Genomic DNA, 19,409 nt, shown 5'->3' with positions numbered 1-19,409 from the left:
TGTCTTGTTAATGTTTACGTTTAGCAATACTTATTAAAGTGGAGCTGTCAGCCATACTAGCTCAGAAAAAACACATATAGTACATAATTATTGCTCTACTTGTATACCTTTGTATTGCACTGTCCACTTTTTTGTTTTAGTGATTTTTCTACAGTAAAAAAAGAGAAAATTCTTCTTAGGATTTTCCATTTTGGCTGTGTCTATCTTGAAGTCAATCCAGACATAATTTCCCCCCTTAGTCTGTCTGTGTATCATTGCTCTCCCCTTCTCCCAGTCTTCAGACACTCCCATCCAGCACGGCAGTAGAAAGTGCATTGAGAAATACTGACCAATCAGAGAGGAACAGAGGTGTGGTAGGGGAAAACAGGAGGGGAAGAGGCTTCAGCCAATCAGGCTACATTAGTTAAGCCTGAGTGAACAGTAAAGTAGGAAAAAAAAACAGCATGCCCTGCAACTTCCTTTGTGCGACAGATGTACCAAATAAGAGCCAGGGAAACTGAGGAATTATGTTTTATGGAGAATAAAAATAAGATTGATTTTTAACATTTGGATTGCCTGGTTAGCATCTTTATTACTTGTTTACCTGATAAAAATAAAGAATCGATTATTGATTTTATGCCCAACAGCTACTCTTTAAATGACACATGCTGTATACATGCTAATGTATACAAACAACAAACGTTGTCCCTTTTCAGCAGTGAAGTAGAGCAAGTCTCTCTTGTGTTTTTCTACTGTGTGTGGCTGTATTAAGGAAAATGTATTTCACTTTCTGTCCTCGAAACTGAGAGTAAAATCCTATCTGCTCTGGAAAAAAAAGCACCAACTTTTCAGCTAACATTAACAGAAGTGTCCCTATTGCTATATTTATCTCCCTCTCCTGTTTCAGTGAACATTGTAGAAGTGTAGAATTCACTTATGAAAACTCTAAAATTTTAAGTAAAGAAAATAAAAGCTCAATTATAACAAGTCACTGTGCTCTACACATCTGAAAAACAAATCAAATAATGGGAGCTCTGTTTTTAGTTTTCTTTTGGTTTTAATTGAAAATTACCACTTTTACGTAGTATTTACTTGGCAAGGATTGTTTATCTGGGATCCCCTTGTCATTATATGGGAGCTTACATATTCCAGCAAAAGTCTCCCCGTTCTATCCCCCCAACTCTTTCTACTAGCCAGAGGATGAGTAAGACCACATTGCCCATGACATTAAGAATGTTCTTAAATGAGGGTTGGGATGGGGGTGTTGGATTTAGCAACCAACATTATTACTTTAACTGTAGTGTAGTAAAGCAACCACAAGATGTCACTGATTGTAAAGTGTGGTGATGATCTCTATGGTATTGAGATTTCCTACATGCGTTGTTTGTTCCTCTGTGTTCTAAGTAAGCTGCGTTACCTGATGGGTGTGTATGATTTATAGTTGCCAGTTTTCTTGAGTAAAGAGTTGGAACTTGTTTTACCGGGTACCCATTTGCGTGTACCTACCACTACTGCATTGGGGGTGGCTCTTTTCTCACACCCTTTTGTAGTATATCCCCAATATTTTTACCATGCGGGATGGTATTGCTTGTGAAATCAGAAGCAATGCAATGGCAAACAATGTGTAGGAATGACATACATACATGTGTACCATTGTGTTAATTATAGCAGCTGATGAGCACTGCTACAGGTGTGCAGAAAAAGGTGATATCTTGCACTTATTTTTTTTACTGATTTATAAGTAATGGTGGCATCACAAAGCCAAGAGATGACAATGTGCAATCCCTCAGTTTACTACACTGTTGTTAGTCTCTGTATGAGGCTTTTCCTGTGAAACTACTATGGCTTTTTGCTGAAAATTCTCTTTACTTAAATCCCAACAGGAATTTTCACTACTTTACATGAGAAGTGAAGGCATATTCCCTCTGTATACAACCCACAATACACTAGGGACAGGGGAGCTGCTAGAACCCTCAGTTTATATTTTAAAGCTGTGCAGGTTGAAATGAAAGGCTGTCCAGAAATTAATAGTTCACAGTGGGCATTGTGTGCCTCATTAAAGTCAAAAGTAGGGATGAACACCTATTTCATGGAAATTCGAAGTCCGCATCGGAATTTCACAAGTTTAAATTCAGCGCTAGAAATGAAACCTCATATGCAGATATTTGGACTCCTCAAGGGGTTTCAGCCCTCATACATAAATCACATGGATGCTTTTCCAGTTCATCAACTATGAAGGACCTACAGAAAGGTTCTTGCTCTAAGCTCTACATTTCTAACTCCACCTTGATTTCTCCATTAGTCACACATAAAGCCCAGCCAAGAGTATACACAACCATGCACGGTCAATAACTCCTCTATGGTGCCAGCTGATTACAGGAAGAGGAGGAATAGCCAGATACTGCTGCTGCAAAAAGGGTAAAATTGTTCTAGGACCCCAAAGTATGTAGTATGTATTGATCCACTGCTGACTGTGTAAAAACCCACAAGATTAGAGGGGCATGAATGCCCCCTTTCAAGAGACTGTGGGCCCTACATCACTGCACCTTATATGTACCAAACCATGATCTTGTGACCAGAAGTTAGAGAGTCTCTATTAATTCATCAAAGGTACCTCTGCCATTGGGTTTCGGCATAGTGATATGAAACATGCTACATCTTAAGATCTTAATTGAAAAGTATATGGAGGCTGACATGTATTTTCTTTTAACCAGTACTAGTTGCCTTGCAGTCCTGCTGATCTATTTGGCTGCAGTTGTGTCTGAAGCATGCAGCTAATCTTGTCAGATTTTCCAAAAATGTTGGAAACATCTGATCTGCTGCATGCTTGTTCAGGGTCTATGGCTAAAAATATTAAAGGCAGAAGATCAGCAGGACAGCCAGGCAGCTGGTATTGCTTAAAAGGAAATACATATGGTAGATGGTAGCCTACTTATCCCATCACTTCAGGTGTCCTTTAAAGGATGGTGGTCTAAAATATATATATATATATATATATATATATATAGACTTGAATTATGTCTACTGTTGGCTTGTATACATAGCTCTTTGACTTGTTACACAAGCACAGTAGATATATGGTCATGATATTGCTTTAAATATGACATCACTGATGTAGCAGCCCACTGGTAATTTGATTACGGGAGCGAGCTTGTATGGAGAGATCTTATATGCACTCCACTATGCAGTTTACATGAAAAACCACAGGAAATGTAATAGCGGTTATTAGCTAAATAACCCCTTATGTTTTAGTATACAAACTAATCACACACACAAACATCCAGTTAAACCAGCTACTGTTAACTTCTGTGCAAACTAATAAGTGGTAACAAGGAAATAATAATGGTGCTAGAATATGACAGCTGAAAATAATATACAGGTAGTCCCCGACTTACGAACGTCCCGCTGATACGAACGACATAAATTCTCTGTTTCCATGGGAACAAGTAAAAAAAAATTCAAATTGGTTTTGTAGTTTTTGAGAGAATCGATTTTTAAAAAAATCAAAGAGTCCCTATCTTGTTCGTTAACTGGGGACTACCTGTAATGAATTAAAAAAAAAAAACTATTTTTTAATTCAGATGCATTGCAAGTCTGTGCATAATTTGACTGGTAGAAAATCCAAGAGTGTGCCTTCTGACATTAAGCTACTCTATTAGTACAAAAAAAATCCATATTTAGCCTGCAACTATTTGAAGATTCATCGCTTATTCCTGAATCAGCATGTTGGCTCAGAAGTAGAATAAGAAAAAAAATCACTTCAGTGCATAAAAAAGTCAGGATCTGCCACAGTTCAACTTCCTGGTTTTATGCATCTTTCTGAAAGCACAGTGCTGGAGTTATACAGAATAATAAACGCCTCATACTTTGTAGATCATTGCTGAAAACACGTAATAAATAAATGCTATGACTGTGAAATAAAGTAAGCACGAGAATTATCAGAATTTGTTGAGCAGGAAAATGTTGACTTCACACATGAAGTCACATGTACATAACAGAAATGAATTTTGAAGACGATTATTCATAGGGGTGTTATAGCAGTGTTGCATGAAAGCTTTTACATGTCAGCGATATTTTGAATGGCAAATTCCACCCTTATATTATTGCTGTATCATCTTAGGTGGATGTTAGATGGCTACATTCCATGCAGCATCTGAAAATGTTATGTAATGCCTTGTTAAAAATGTGATCACACACTGGAAGATTTATTTTTTGACACATGGAATAACATTGGATTAATGTTAATTGCTATGCTCTCAGGAGCATGCAGCTAAAGTGCCCATTTGACAACATTAGAGGAGATTTGAACTTTTGTGATGAAAACAGTCTAAAGGTGGCCACACACGATGCAATAAAAATTATCAAATGTTATGCCAATTCAATCAGATTTCCCTTTTTCTTCCTATATAAGTTGATCATGAGTGGTGGATTTTTCTGATCAATTTTTATGAAAATTGAAAGGTGTAGGGTAGATTGTCATTTTCTTAATATATACACCCACCAGGGGCGTATCTGGGTAATTTAGAGTCTATGGCAGACCCCCCCCCCCCCCCCCCCCCCCCGGTCACAGCCCCCTTCCCCTCTAAAAACTGCATCCTCTCCACATTTTTGTTTGCTTATGTCTTTTTGTCTAGAGATTTTGGTAAAGTTACTTTTTTTGAAATATCTCTTATCAGTAAGCCAAGTTCACCCTAAATACATAAGTAAAGTAGCCTTGTTCCCTAGATAATATAAGTAATCTGATCTGAGGTCCGAGTGACGGGGAGGCATGGAGGCAGGCATGTTGGCTCAGCACAGGAGCAGGCATGGCGCCCATGGTACTGTGGTGCCCATGGCATGAGCCATGCCTGCACCCCTCTAGATACGCCTATGCACCCAAGCATTTTTTTCAGAGTCTTCAATCATTTTATTTTTCATAATTGGGGCAAAATAGAACATTTAAAGTGGATCCGAGGTGAACTTTTACTCATTGCATAATTGTGTTCCTTTCCTATTGTTTATGGGACATTCCTCAAGCCAAATTTTTTTTTTGTTCTTGTTTTAATACTCTAATTCCCTATAAACTAAATAAACCACGCCCACAGGTTTCCAGAGAGCCTTGGCAGTAGCAAGGGCTCATGGGAGCTCAGTCCGGGCAGGAGGAGGGGGAGGTATTACCAGCCATTGATTTCAGAGGCAAAGGGGAGGAGGGGAGGAGGATTAGGTTTTTTTTCAGTCTGAGTGGTGATGGTGCAGATAAGCCTGCCTCTGTGTAATGTTTACAAACAACATGGCTGCTGTCATTGTATCACAGGAAGAAATAATCATTTTCTATTAAAGCTGTTTGCAGCTAGATTTGCTGTGTAAACTATCTAAACTTTAGATAAGATATATAGACAAGTTACTTGTTATAGTTAGTTTTTCATCTCGGATCCGCTTTAAAGGGACTCCGAGCAGTGCAGAAACTATGGAAAGATGCATATCATTTTAAAGCTCTCTTTCTCCTCTTTCCAATGATATATAAACCACCACCCTACGCCTTTTAGTTTTCGCTATTTTCGCGATTGAATTTGCCGCGTCCGCGATTTCAATCGCGAAAATGGAGAAAACTAAAAGGCGTAGGGTGACGATTTAGGTGTCGCCAGAAAGAGGAGAAAGAGAGCTCTAAAATGATATCCATCTTTCCATAGTTACATTGTATTACACAGGGCGACTTTTCCTAAAATCAGCAGCTCCATTCAGCAGAAAAAGTCGCCCTGTGTAATACAATGTAACTATGGAAAGATGGATATCATTTTAAAGCTCTCTTTCTCCTCTTTCTGGCGACACCTAAATCGTCACCCTAGGCCTTTTAGTTTTCTCTATTTTCGCGATTGAAATCGCGGCCGCGGCAATTTCAATTGCGAAAATAGCGAAAACTAAAAGGTGTAGGGCGGCGTTTTATATATCATTGGAAAGAGGAGAAAGAGAGCTTTAAAATGATATGCATCTTTCCATAGTTTCTGCACTGCTCGGAGTCCCTTTAAGTAGGGTACTGATTTTTAAAATGTTACAATCCATCAGAAAAATAGATTGTAATCCTTGAATTAAAAAGACAATTTTAAAGTGTTGTTTGGCCACCTTAAGACTACATTAACAGTGGTGCAAGGTAAAGGTTGCATTGTAACATGGGACATTGCTCTGCAATGGATTACCTATGTCCACAGTGCGGACGGGCCATTTATTGCAGAGCAGGATCATCCACAAAGCACCTAGGTGGGTGCCTGTGGCCCAGTGGGTATTCGGGGACCAAACTGCCACTTTCTCTACCCTTCTCCCATCTTAGATTACCAAAAGGACCATTAGGGCATAAGTCGTCAGGGCTAGTTTACACCAAGAGTGGTTTTGAGCACTTTTTAAAGTGCTAGCACTTTGAAAAGTGCCTAGCTACTACAACCCTATGAGGGTGTTCCAACAGCAGTGTTGTGATTTTCATTTTGCATGAGTGAATTTGCAAACACACATTCATTCAAAAAACGCTCTGAAAATTGCTAAGCGCTAGTGAGTGTAATTTTGGTGTGAACCAGGCCTCAAAGAGACTACCTTGCCTAGGGCCCCATTTCATCTTAATCCATCTCAGGTTTAACGGCATGCGGCATCCTAACGCACTGCATGCAGTGCATTATTTAAAAATGTAAACCGTGAATCATACTTCATTATTGTAACATCCGCAAGTATGGCGGCTGCGGACACGCAGCGTGTACCCACAGCGCCGTTGTTCCCTGTTCTAAGGCCGCTTCCATTCCGCCGGCGTCTAGCATTCCGGGACGGCACTGTCTCTTGCTCATAGGGTCGCTGTCTCGCGCGGGCGCGCGCAGAGACGGGACCTTTATGCTAGTAGAAGGCGCGTCAGCTGACCTGCTGGTCGGCTATCATCAGAGGTGACTCACGCCGCTCGGATTGGCTGATTAGGTGGTGGGCGCGGCCGTGAGCTCTCCTCTGCTTCTTAAGCCTTCACTGGTCATTCGCAACCTGTCTGCTGTTGCGAATACGTTTGTGTTAGCGCTCAGACCTTAGACTAGTATCCGGTGTGCTTTAAAGTGGGAGGCAGCCAGGGATTTCACACAAGACTAGGACTATTGTTATTTATATATATATATATATATATATATATATATATATATATATATATATATATATATATATATATATATATATATATATATATATATATTATAATATAATATAATGTTGTTGTTGTTGTTTACCTGTGTATGATGTTGGCTATACTCTGACCTTGCATTTGCTTATCGATTCTGTACTTCTGCCTATCTGACTCTGTTGCTGAACGTCTGCCTGATTACTCACTACTCTTCTGCCTCACGATTCTGTACTGTATCTGCCTCTCAGTTGCCGAACCTTGATTGTCTGACCTCTCTACTCACCAGTGGGCCCTTGCCACTGGTGAGGTGCTCTTCGGATTGTACCCACCAGCTAATCTGGTGAGGTTTAGTTAAAGCTACACTGTTACTGTGACTGATAGTACCTTACCAGCTCCTCTGGTAAGGTCTAGCCAAACTATACAGTCACTTTTGCAGATAGTACCTTACCAGCTCCTCTGGTAAGGTCTAGCCAAACTATACAGTCACTTTTGCAGATAGTACCTTACCAGCTCCTCTGGTGAGGTCTAGCCAAACTTTACTGTCACTCTTGCAGATAGTACCTTACCAGCTCCTCTGGTAAGGTCTAGTTAAATCTATACTGCTACTTCAGTTTGACTTCACCAGTTCCTCTGGTGAGGTCAGGTCTTACTTCTCAGTCTGTTATTGATAGACCTTCCAGCTCCTCTGGTAAGGTCTGTTTATCCTTTTGTACTGTTGCACCAAAACACTACACTACCGTGTCCAGTCATCTATACTTGCATTATTGGGGATACTGCAGATCACCACATAATCAGGTATAGAGTCTGCATTATTGGTGATTCTGTAGATCACACAGTAATCAGACGTCTGAGGTGCTTCACCCAATCATTACAATTATTAAATTTTCATTGAATGTTTGTGACACAACATGCGTGCAACTTCCCCATTCCGTTGCCACTTTTACAAGGTACACAGAGAGGGTCTCTAAAGCCATACCACCCTACTGATTGATGGCTTGTCAGGGCATTAAATTGGCAAGAGGGGGTGGAGGAAGGAAGAAGACAACCTGTGAGGAGGAAATTAGCTTACTATGCATTAGTATTATATAGCAACCCTATATTAAAGCATATACAAAAAAAACCTATTCCTGAATATGGGCTTTAACATGTTCACTCATTATTTAACCATAGGCTCTTGGGTGCTGAAGTGGCTTTAGTAAAATGTCGATGGGATGCCTTTATGAGGTCTGATTCCAGGATGCTAGTGGATTGCTGGAAGGAGAGATTTTCAATAATTGAATTACCTACTCAGGAATCTATATAAAATATGAAGCATGCATTTACTTGTCTGGAAGTAAAGCCGAATAAACAACCAGGTTTTCCCAATTAAAATGACATTAAAATAACAAAAGACGAAAGATTTACCTGAAGTCACCGACATCTCCTCTTTTTCTTAGTAAGATGTAAAACGCTAGCATTTCTCCTTAGTTCAGATCTGTGCACAATATAGGGTGTTTTGTAATGGTATGCAGTGCTACTGTCAATAGATTTTTAATTGCGCTATACTGGGGAAATAAATTAGGGCACTTTCAGTGAACATATGGCATGACATTTCCAAGAAAGCCGAACATGGCTTCAGATTAATTGGTGTGACAAACCATGAGTAACACTGAATACAGATAACTGACCTTGATATTTTTGCACATTTTGGGACTTATCTTCAAAAAGTAATTTGGTATTACAATGGCAGCTATGGTATTCTCATTTTGTATCATAAGAGAATGTACTTCTATTTGGATGAAATAAACCTGTACATATAACAGGGAGCTTATCTCCATTGTACTCTCCTGTTTACACAACAAAGGGCAATGGATCATAGTGTTTGCAGTAAAGGGCAGAAAAGAGAACTCCATGCCCAAAGGCACAATAGGTATTTTATGCGCAAATGTGTGTCTAAATGCAGCATCTAGTCATTTGGGGTCAGAAATCAATACGCTGCACTGCAGCAATTTCCATAGCTTCGTTCATGACTCTTTGAATGTCGCGGACAAAGTCTTGAGCCATCACATGTTTTGTTCATCCTTTTCTAGTAGTTGGCTTTCTCTGCAATAAAATGCTTAAAGGAGCTCTTAACATTTGTTAGTTTTATTTTGTTATTCCAAAGTAATGGTTTGTTCAGAGGGGAAAATGTTATCAGTATTGTAAAACTATCACATTGTGATTTCATTTTTTTCCTATGATCCTTTTACTATTTTAAGAATGATGCACTTTAACCTCCATGGCGATATGATTCTTCCGTGATTTTAGGGTCTATAAGTGGTGCAATTTTTTTCAGCTTTAGACCCTAAAATACAGAAAAAAAATGACACGCCAGGATCCTCCTGATCCTCCAGCTCAGGAAGCCCTCCCACAGAACACTCATCCCTCTGGGATCCAGACCAGTGCATCTGTTCTTCCTCCCATCCTCCAGGGGCACTCTATCTCTATGATGAGATCGGCATCTATTGTCATGAGACAGATACTGAAATCACCCAAGAGATTGGGAGCTACTATGGAGGACCCAAAGAAGATGGGCTGCGACTATCTCTGTGCTGCGACCAAGCTCTGAATGCCACACCACTGTGCTCTCTGCAGATCATGCCTGGGAATCAACCTGACCCAGTGGTATTACCGATAACGGGGGGGGGGGGGGGGTAGTGTTCACGCCAAATCCAAGGGGGGAATACCAGCAGGGAGGTTACAAGGACATACTGTAAAACGAATACCCAAGAAATGTAAGTGGGCCATAAATAAATAATGAACTGTGTCACAAAAGCAACAGTATTAATAGTCAATTGGAGGGGGGGGGATGAAGATGGACGGCATCACCCAATCTATGTGTTTTCAACATTTTCTGTAAAGTCCTGCTGCATGAATGGTAAAGCAGCATTTTGCTTAAAGGGAAACTTAAGTCAACTTTAAAAATGAGATTTACTCACCTGGGGCTTCCCTCAGGCCCCAGCAGCCGATCGGTGCCCTCGCAGCCCCGCTCTGACGCTCTAGGACCCATCGGCGAACACTTCCGGTTTGGCCGTCACCGGCCGACAGGCATGGGAATGCGAGTGATTCTTTGCGTTCCCAGCCTGTATATCGCCCCCTATGCTGCTATTGCGACCAGTAAGGCATACTTCAAATAACTCCTATGCATACTTCTAATAACTTTATTTGCATCTTGATGCAACAGATGTGCTCGACACATGATGTTTTTGCTGTTATTTTTTGCTAATATAGACTTTTTGCTGTTTATTTTTCTGCGTGTGAGCTAGTGATTTCACCACTGTGCACAGGACGGAGATCATTCACTCCAATTGCAACCTGAAATGCTTTGTGTCCGTGCAGCATGTAAGCAGAAATCGTGTCAGAAAATGTCTGTTTTTTTATCAGAATTACTGAGCTCCTTCTGGTCTGCTCTAGTTATATAGTTAGTTTTTGTTAAAAAAAGAAATTAGTCCAAGTTAAACCGGGTAAATTTATGTCCTGCACCTTAAATATTCTAGTTGATCCATGGGAAAGCAAAAAATACAAGGTTTGATAGCCTGTAATGGAGAAAAAAACCTTTCAGGCTACATGTGGCAGTCAAATAATGGCAGTCAAATAAAATCTTTGGATCAAATCTGCTTGGAACTACCTAGTTATTACAGCAGCGCATTGTTTTCAATGCAGATAAAACATCTAGGGCTTGATTCACCAACCTGTGCTAACTGTTAGCATGGGCGTGCTAAAGTGCCGCGATCGTAGACATTTGTGAGCGAAAGTCCGCGTTATCACGCGCAAATGATCGCGGCCCTTTGTGCGCGCAAAAAGTCCGCGAGCGGCACTTCACGTGCTAACTGTTTAGCATGCCTGTGCTAACAGTTAGCGCAGGTTTGTGAATCAAGCCCCTAGGCTTCGTTTTAACCCTTTTACCACCAAGCACGTACCATGTTCATTGTGTCAGGTAAATGCTTTAACTGCCAGCAACGTACTTGGGTACATTATTGGCAGTTTTATTCCCGGGGAAGCAACGGGGAGGGGTGCTGACAGACTTGCACCCTCCCTCCAAGTGGGCTCCCCTCCTCTGCCTCCCTGCATGGCTGGATTAGCTGTCGGGCGTGTAATTACTCACCCAATCACTCCTCCATGCAGCATGTCCCACACCGGCAGCCGCTCTCTCTCTCTCTCTCCTCCCCTTCTACTTCCTGTATGACGCGTAGTAACTACGTGTCATATGGAGATCAGGAGTGCAGGGAGGTACCTGCTGCTGAAGGGGACACAGCATGGAGCCAGCGATCGGGTGAATTAATTGCACACCGACCATTGCGCTCAAGCAATGCAGGGGAGTGGAGGGAGGATGAGGTCAGCCCCCTCTCCCCACAGTGGCACCCATACCTGCAACCTTTACTGGGAGCTCCTATAGCAATTACCTATGCTGGGACAACTGTACCTGCTAGTTATACCTACTACCTATACTGGGAGTACCTATACCTACTACCTATACTGGGAGTACCTATACCTACTACCTATAATTGGTGCACTTATACCTGCTACCTATACTGGGGCACCTATTCCTGGGCTGGCTGCACCTATATCTGGCTACTTGTACTGGCGGCACCTATACCTGGCTACCTATACTGGGGCACCTATTCCTGGCTGCATCTATATCTGGCTACTTGTACTGGCGGCACCTATACCTGGCTACCTGTATTGGCAGAACCAATACATGGCTACCTATACTGGCTGCACCTATACCTGGCTACCTGTGCTTGTGCACCTATTCCAGGATTGGAAAAGTGGGATACCAATACATATCTGGTATCACTGGATTCAGCATACTCAGGGTTTTTACCAACAGTAACAGTTTTGTCAGTAAATGAAATTCTTCCTTGTGGAAAAAAAACCAAAAAAAAAAAACCTACATTTTCCCTTCGTTAACATATTTCACTCAAAAATGTTATCTACAGAAAAAGTACAACATATTGTTGCAGTGTTCAAGCCCAATTCATTACATTAAAAAAACAGGAAATGATATACCCTACTCATATTTCATGTAGGTTTTCTTGCCAAAAATCCTAAGTAAACCTAATGAGTGCAAAATGTCTAAAAACTGCTTGGCAGGAGATGTTTAGGACATATCGGCTTGCAGCAAAAGCGTTAAATGCTGATATAGAAATTTTCATAATGATTTGTAGAATATTCCACATTTTTTTTTTAACCACTCTTACTTGTACCCCTTTCTGAAAGAACCACTTTCTGAATAAGTGGCAAAACAAAAATGTTTTTAACTCCTTTATGCAGATCATGCTTCCTTGGCCTTTGTAAAAGTCCAAGGGTAGCCGTACACTGGTCGATAGCCACCAGATGGACTAACCGATCCCTCTCTGATCTAATCTGATCGCAGAGAGATCTATTAGCTGCCCATACACTGCACACAGATTCAAAACCTGTGGAGGTGCCACTGCCGCCTGCCTTGCCGCCCCAGGTCATTCTTGCTCCCCCAGCCAGCAGCAATAAATCATCTGTCCAGCCGACGCGAGTCCCTGGAATCCGTGTAATCTCGCTTCTTTCAGCGTCCTCCATGTTCTCTTCACTTCCTGTCTCGTCCTGTGGCAAGCAGAAGTTTAAACAGTAGAGGGCACTGTACTGTTCGAACTTTGGCTTGTCACAGGATGCAACAGGAAGTGAAGAGGACATGGAGAAGAAGGCCAGCCAGAAGAAGTGATAGCACGGACCTGGGGATTCATGCTTGCCAGGAAAGGTGATGTTCTTGATGCATCGGTCATTGCCGAAGCAAACGCCACTAGCAAAGCGCTCTCAACTGGCCGGCGATTGAGCAAAATGTTTCCATCTAGACCGATCGACTGAATCGGCCGATGGCGAATGGTAATCGATCGGTCAGCACTTGCTCTATCTATTTCACAGCAGATTCGATCACAGTGATTGAATCTGCTGTAAATCGGCGGGAATTCAGTGTATGGGTACCTTAAAGAGAGTCTGAAGCGAGAATAGATCTCGCTTCAGACCTCATATATAGCAGGGGCACCTGTGCCCCTGCTAAAACGCCGCTATCCCGCGGCTTACCGAGAGTCCCTGTCCCTGCAAATCCCCTCAGTAATGCGGGGGAGCGCTTCCGCATTGGGGCAGGGCTAACCGCCGCAGCCCTGCCCCACGCGCGTCTGTCAGCGCGTATCTCTGCCTCTCCTCTGCCCCTCTGTCTTCCTTCACCGAGAGGGGCGGAGGAGAGGCGGCGATGCACGTCTGATAGACGCGCTGGGAGGCAGGGCCGCAGCCGTTAGCCCTTGCCTCCAGGAAGGAAAATAAGCGACCAAGTCTGCGACCAAGGTTTGCGGGGGGTGGGTTGGGGGGTCAGGGACCCTCGTTCAGCCGCGGGATAGCGGCGTTTTAGCAGGGGAACACATGCCCCTGCTATATATGAGAGCTGAAGCGAGATTTAGTCTCGCTTCAGTGTCTCTTTAAAGACAAAAATCTTGTGTTCTTCTATTTGAATTGTTCACCATAAATTCTGGATCACTTGAGAGAAATATGGAGGATGCCATCTTTACTCCTTCCAGTTGCAAAAGCCTAGCCTGTCACAATGGTCCTTAAGCTTCACTGATTTTAGAGTCCTACACATGCAAAAAGTATGCAGCCAACAAAGTAAATCTAGGCGCCTACTTAATTTAGCTTATGATGTATAACCTGGTCAAAAATAACTGGTGAATAATCCATATTGTTACTATCTTGTACCACTTGATGTTGAACACATTTCTGCAGAAATCTGGTCATATACTTGTTGGATCGCCAACACTGTCGGGTGTCGGCTACCAATCAGTGCAGTACAAAGCTATGTGGCCATCACTCTCCTGGGGCTCCTGTTTGTGCTTGATTGGACATTCCTGATTGATTTTTGTTTACTATATTAAACAAAAATCACTCTGCAGAGATCTGTTTTGTTTTTTTCACAGATTTATGTTAGCATAACATAGCATAAGTCTAGCTCAGGTGGACTGCAAACTGCTTGCTTGTTTTGAGTGAGTGATCCAGAAATATTAATAACAGAGATGAGGTCAGAAGTCAAATAAGTAGCAATTTAAAAAAACAAAACTCATAAGTGATGCTCTCTAGTTTCCACTCACCTCAAATTTCCTTTAACTCAAAGATTAACACAGATAAGATAACCGTATCCATCAAGCAGATTCATTTCTATGCTCAAATGCAGTAGGATTGTTTTATTAATGTGACTGCATTAAGTAAGTGTATAAACACAGTTTTTATGCTTTTTTTCCCCTTAGGTATCTTGGAGTGACTCAGTTTTCTCCCATTCATGCCAGAAAAGCTTTCCCATGTTTTGATGAACCGATTTATAAGGCAACATTCAAAATAAGCATCAAGCATCAAACCTCATATATGTCTTTGTCCAATATGCCGGTGGAGACTTCTGTTTTTGAAGAAGGTGGATGGGTTACGGATCATTTTTCACAAACTCCTTTAATGTCAACATATTACCTTGCCTGGGCCATATGCAATTTCACTTACCGTGAAGCTGTTACTCGGAGTGGTGTTATAGTAAGTACATCCTACATTTATCTTCTGATGATTGTACTGCTGTATGTTTTATGTTAATAATACTAAAATCTGACTTCAAAGAAAACCTACTACTGTGTTTCTAAAAGTAAAGGAAGGTCTGGAGTACATAAGGTATGCCTATTACATAATATAGAGGTACATTTTATATTGTTATTCACCAGCATCTTCTGTAGCACTGCACAAATAAATATGTTACAAACCAGTAACCTGTGCAAAGAAGACAAAGCAGAAATATTCAGCATTCATAATTTGTATAAAGTGGTGGTACAGAAACTCCTATATGCAATAGTAGAGAAGTTTTTGCCCATTTGATTGGTCTATGATGTCATGACTGAAAATAACAGCTTGATACACTTCTGTTTTCTAAACTAAAAGGTCTTGCCTCTCCATCCTTAAAGAGAACCTGAAATGAGAGGGAAATAGAGGTTGTCATTTATTTTATTTTAAACCACAACAGTTGCCTGACAGTCCTGCTTCCCCACTACCTCTAATACTTTAAGCTATAGACCCTGAACAAGCTTTCACATCAGGTGTTTCTGTCAAAAATCTGACAAGATTAGCTGCATCTGTGTTATTGAGCCTGCAGCCAAAGAGATCAGCAGGACTGGCAGGTAACTGGTATTGTTTAAAAGCAAAGTAGTATGGCAACCTTGCTAAATCTAAGTAATGTAGAATACCTTGATGCTGCAACCCAGGCAAATAGTAGCACCAGGGAGTCAACCATTCGACACCCGTATCCACCAGGGGTGTTACAACAGTCCAAAGTGAAAAAAAGACTGGGTCTCTACCTGGATTTTCAGGCCAACTGGCCAAATTTATTGCGAATATCACAGTGCAAAAAGCACAACGTTTTGACCTGGCTGGTCTTTTTCAAGTGCTTACAGAATCCTTGTGCAACAACCATACATATAGACAGTTTAAAACACACCCATGCAAAGGCGGGCACATAGCTTAAAGAGACAGGCCATATTATCAGCATCGTCATAGGAAACATTTTAAATTGTACGCCTCATTCATGCCAATTGGCGCAAGGGTACCAAGATCCTTTATCCATATGCTTTCTCTGTGTAGCAGGGAGGTTTGGGGATCAACACCCTCATGCGAGAACACCTTTTCCAGTGCTCACCATCTCTGGTCTCCCACTACATGTCCACATTCATGGAAATGGCGACCTACAGGAGATTCAAATTTATCCTTAGATTTATCCTTCGATTTCTCATTGTACTCCTTTTTATAATTCCTGATATTACTCCTATGTTTATTTATCCTCCTCCTCACATCCCTTGTTGTCTGCCCAACCTATCCCATTCCGCAAGGATATTTTAGCAAGTAAATGACATTTGTCATAGTGCAGGAGAAGTTACCCTTAAAGAGAACCCGAGGTGGTAATTACCTATGCTATTGGAGCACAGAGGCTGGTTGTGCACACTAAGACCAGCCTTTGTTGCCCCATGGTGTGCCTCCATGTCCCCCCTGCGCGCCGCTATAGCCCCGCAGTGCTGGCGACACGCAGAGCGTCGCCAGCACAATGTTTACCTAAGCGCTGTCAGTCAGCGCCGCTCCCCCGCCTCCTCCGCATCGCCGCTACCCGCCCGCGTCACTTCCCTCCTATCAGCGGGAGGGAAGGGACACGGGCGGGTGCGCCGATGCGGAGAAGGTGGGGGAGCGGCGCTGACAGACAGCGCTTAGATAAACATTGTGCTGGCGACACGCTGCGTGTCGCCAGCACTGCGGGGGTATAGCGGCGTGCAGGGGGGACATGGAGGCACACCATGGGGCAACAAAGGCTGGTCTTAGTCTGCACAAGCAGCCTCTATGCCCCAATAGCATAAGTAATTCCCACCTCTGGTTCTCTTTAATGCTAATAGTCACCTCGGATTACTAAAGTACCTAAATTATTGAATTTTTTGAAGTACCTTTCTTCATACACAACATCAGCAGATGTTTACTGAAAGTTGTTCACACACACACACACACACACACACACACACACACACACACACACACACACACACACACACACACACACGTCTGTCAAACAAAAGGAATTTGCTACATTTTGGACACTTGTGGCTGATAATGTAAGAAAAAATGTGATAGCCATGTATTGGTCTGCTCCCTCACCTAATTTTATGTTAGTATATTATTTTCATTTTATTATTTACATTATTTAAGAATGTTGGCATTCACTGAGAGAGTCTGTTTTATTAATATTTGAAAAAGTGCTCTTGGAAGCTTATTCTTTAAAAAATAAAATAAAAAATAATAATAAACACTAGGTAGTCTTTATCTCAGAGAAGAACCGGAAGCTGATCTGTTCTTTCATATTGAATTGCAAATCTCATCACCTACCTCCTCCTCTTTGTTACCAAACTCATTGACAATGGTACCTCTCTGCCTTGTGTGTCTTGGGCCTCTCCGTTTTATTGGTTTTGCCCCACCACCCCCTCCCACGTGGGTTTCCCTGTAAAAGACTTTCTGTTATGTGTCAAAACGACTGCACGTATAGGATAATCAAACGTTGCTTACTTTTTTGTTGTTGTTGTTCTAATGTTAACATGCTAGCACGTTGTGCCACTGCCAGTATTTCAAAAAGAGACCAGGGATGAGCAACGGATGAAATCCGAATGACTGTTATTAAAAAAAAAAAAATTAATAAAGTATTCAATGTTGTGCTCATAATATTTTTGGTTGCATACTGCATCATGATGAAGCACCCAGGGCTGTTGGTCTCTTTCAGTGATGATTTCTGGAATGCTAACGGATGAAATACGAATGACTTTGAATCGAATTTCATCCTCCTAATTAATGCACCTGAGCGTGTGTGTGTGTGGGGGCTAATCTTACCCAACAGACGTCTTCTTTCATCCGTCCCACGGCGCCTCCCACGCTGCATTCCAAGCCTCCTTCCGGGTTGAAGGAGAAGTGTTTGTAGTCACGTGACGCTGCTTGGAACGCAGCATGGGAGGCGCTGTGGGACGGATGAAAGAAGCCGCTTGCTGAGTAAGATTAAACCCCCCACCCCCGCACACACACACTCAGGTGCATTAATTAGGAGGATGAAATCTGAACCAAAGTCCGGAGATCAACACTGAAAGAGACCAACAGACCTGGGTGCTTCATCTCCACGTGATGCATTTCATCATCACATGATTCAGTATGCAACCAAAAGTATTATGAGCACAACATTCAATACTTTATTGATTTATTTATTTTTTAAAACAGTAAATCTGAGTGTAACACTAAAAGTGTCTTCCATAATGGTTACAGTATTTTTGATCCTATGCACACTGACCTGTCTTCACCTGTATTAGACTTCATTTTCCATAAGTTTTATCCTTTCTTGGCTCTTATTTGTATATGCGGCTTCCTCAGTCAGTCAGAGAAGCAAATAAGTGATAATTTGGGACTGCTATGTTAAAAGTTGGACTTTTGCCACGGTTTCAAGAAAACGTAATTTGAATATTTTGACATATCTAGATAGTAATAGCTGGCTTAAGACTAAAACAGTAAATGAAATGTTAAACTGCAGTGGATTTACACTTAAGTTGATAGTGGCTAGGGATGAGCTGACACATTTTCCAAATTTTGGGGTGAATTGGGCCATTTTTTTGCTAACCAATTTTTTTTGTGGTATTCAAGCGATTCTCTTTAAAATTTCACTTTCACATTTCTGCGAATTCACCTACAAAGCTTGAGGTGAAATTGTATTGGGCAGCATGGTGGCATAGGGGATAGCACTCTGGCCTTGCAACGCTATATATAATGTGTGTGTGTTTGTGTTGTGTTGCACTCATCCACTATGTTGAATTATGCAATGTTTACTTCTAAATACTGTTTTGCCTCACCTATAAAATTGAAGATAAACACAGAGCAGGTGGTGGCGTTCGTACAGTATAGTCAACCTTATAAGGTCTAAATTACAGTTCTATTTCAAAATCCACTCTGTAGAAAAAAAAAACCCTGTCCTAAATTCCTCCAGCTTTTTCTGTGTCCATATATGGCATTGACCTCAAAGATAAACAAACAACCACATAGTTCAGTATCTTCCAAACAGTTTTGACTACAAGACCTCGTGGTACACGGCACGTCACCACCACCATATGCAATGCGATCACTTGATTTCAGAGAATTGGGGTAGTTGAAAGGTTAGGGCCATCATTGGTGTCTTAGCATAAGGTAAAATTAGTGTATTTATATAATTAGGGGAAGGTCGGTGTTAGATCAGGTCAGTTACATCAAAGCTTTTAAAAAAGGCGCACAGTGTGCCTGTTTGGGCACTGCCATAGCCCACAATATTAGCGGCTATGGCAGCACCAGGGCGGTCCATATCGTTAAGGGAGGGAGCCGCTGCTTCTCTGCTGTGGCTCTTTTGATCTGCGGCTCCCAGAGCCAATCACCAAGGTTCTCGCTGAGCGATCTTCAGCTACTTTGCAGCACCTGTTTGATCCGTTGTTTCCAGAGCTCCTGCTCACCAGGCACCCAATCACAAAGGTCCTTATGGGCGAGAGCTGCTACCTCTCTGCACACAGAGCCAATGCTGCCATGCATTGGCTACACCTGGTGCCTTTTTTTTTTTACACGTATAACAGTGAGAAAAGGCAATGTACAAATACTAGGGTTCATTTTAATTGTTTAGATTTTTGCGTCAAAATCCTATGGTTCTGAAAGCTAAAAAAAAAGTGCAAGGTGAAAGCAGTATCTACTAATATAACCACTACCTTCCTCC

The 19,409-nt window shown here is 41.8% G+C and overlaps 1 protein-coding gene across 1 annotated transcript in view; it reads left to right on the top strand.

Moving 5' to 3' along the window:
* TRHDE (thyrotropin releasing hormone degrading enzyme) overlaps nucleotides 1-19,409 on the top strand; it is a 909,658-nt gene that overhangs the window by 163,233 nt on the left and 727,016 nt on the right. The window contains exon 2 of the mRNA XM_068272747.1: nucleotides 14,386-14,659. Within this exon, the coding sequence (XP_068128848.1) occupies nucleotides 14,386-14,659 (274 nt within the window). The remainder of the gene's footprint in view (nucleotides 1-14,385; nucleotides 14,660-19,409) is intronic.

Source organism: Hyperolius riggenbachi, chromosome 3 (genome assembly GCF_040937935.1).
Source record: "Hyperolius riggenbachi isolate aHypRig1 chromosome 3, aHypRig1.pri, whole genome shotgun sequence".
NCBI classification, from domain to species: Eukaryota; Metazoa; Chordata; class Amphibia; order Anura; family Hyperoliidae; genus Hyperolius; species Hyperolius riggenbachi.
This window is presented reverse-complemented; position numbering and strand designations above follow the sequence as displayed.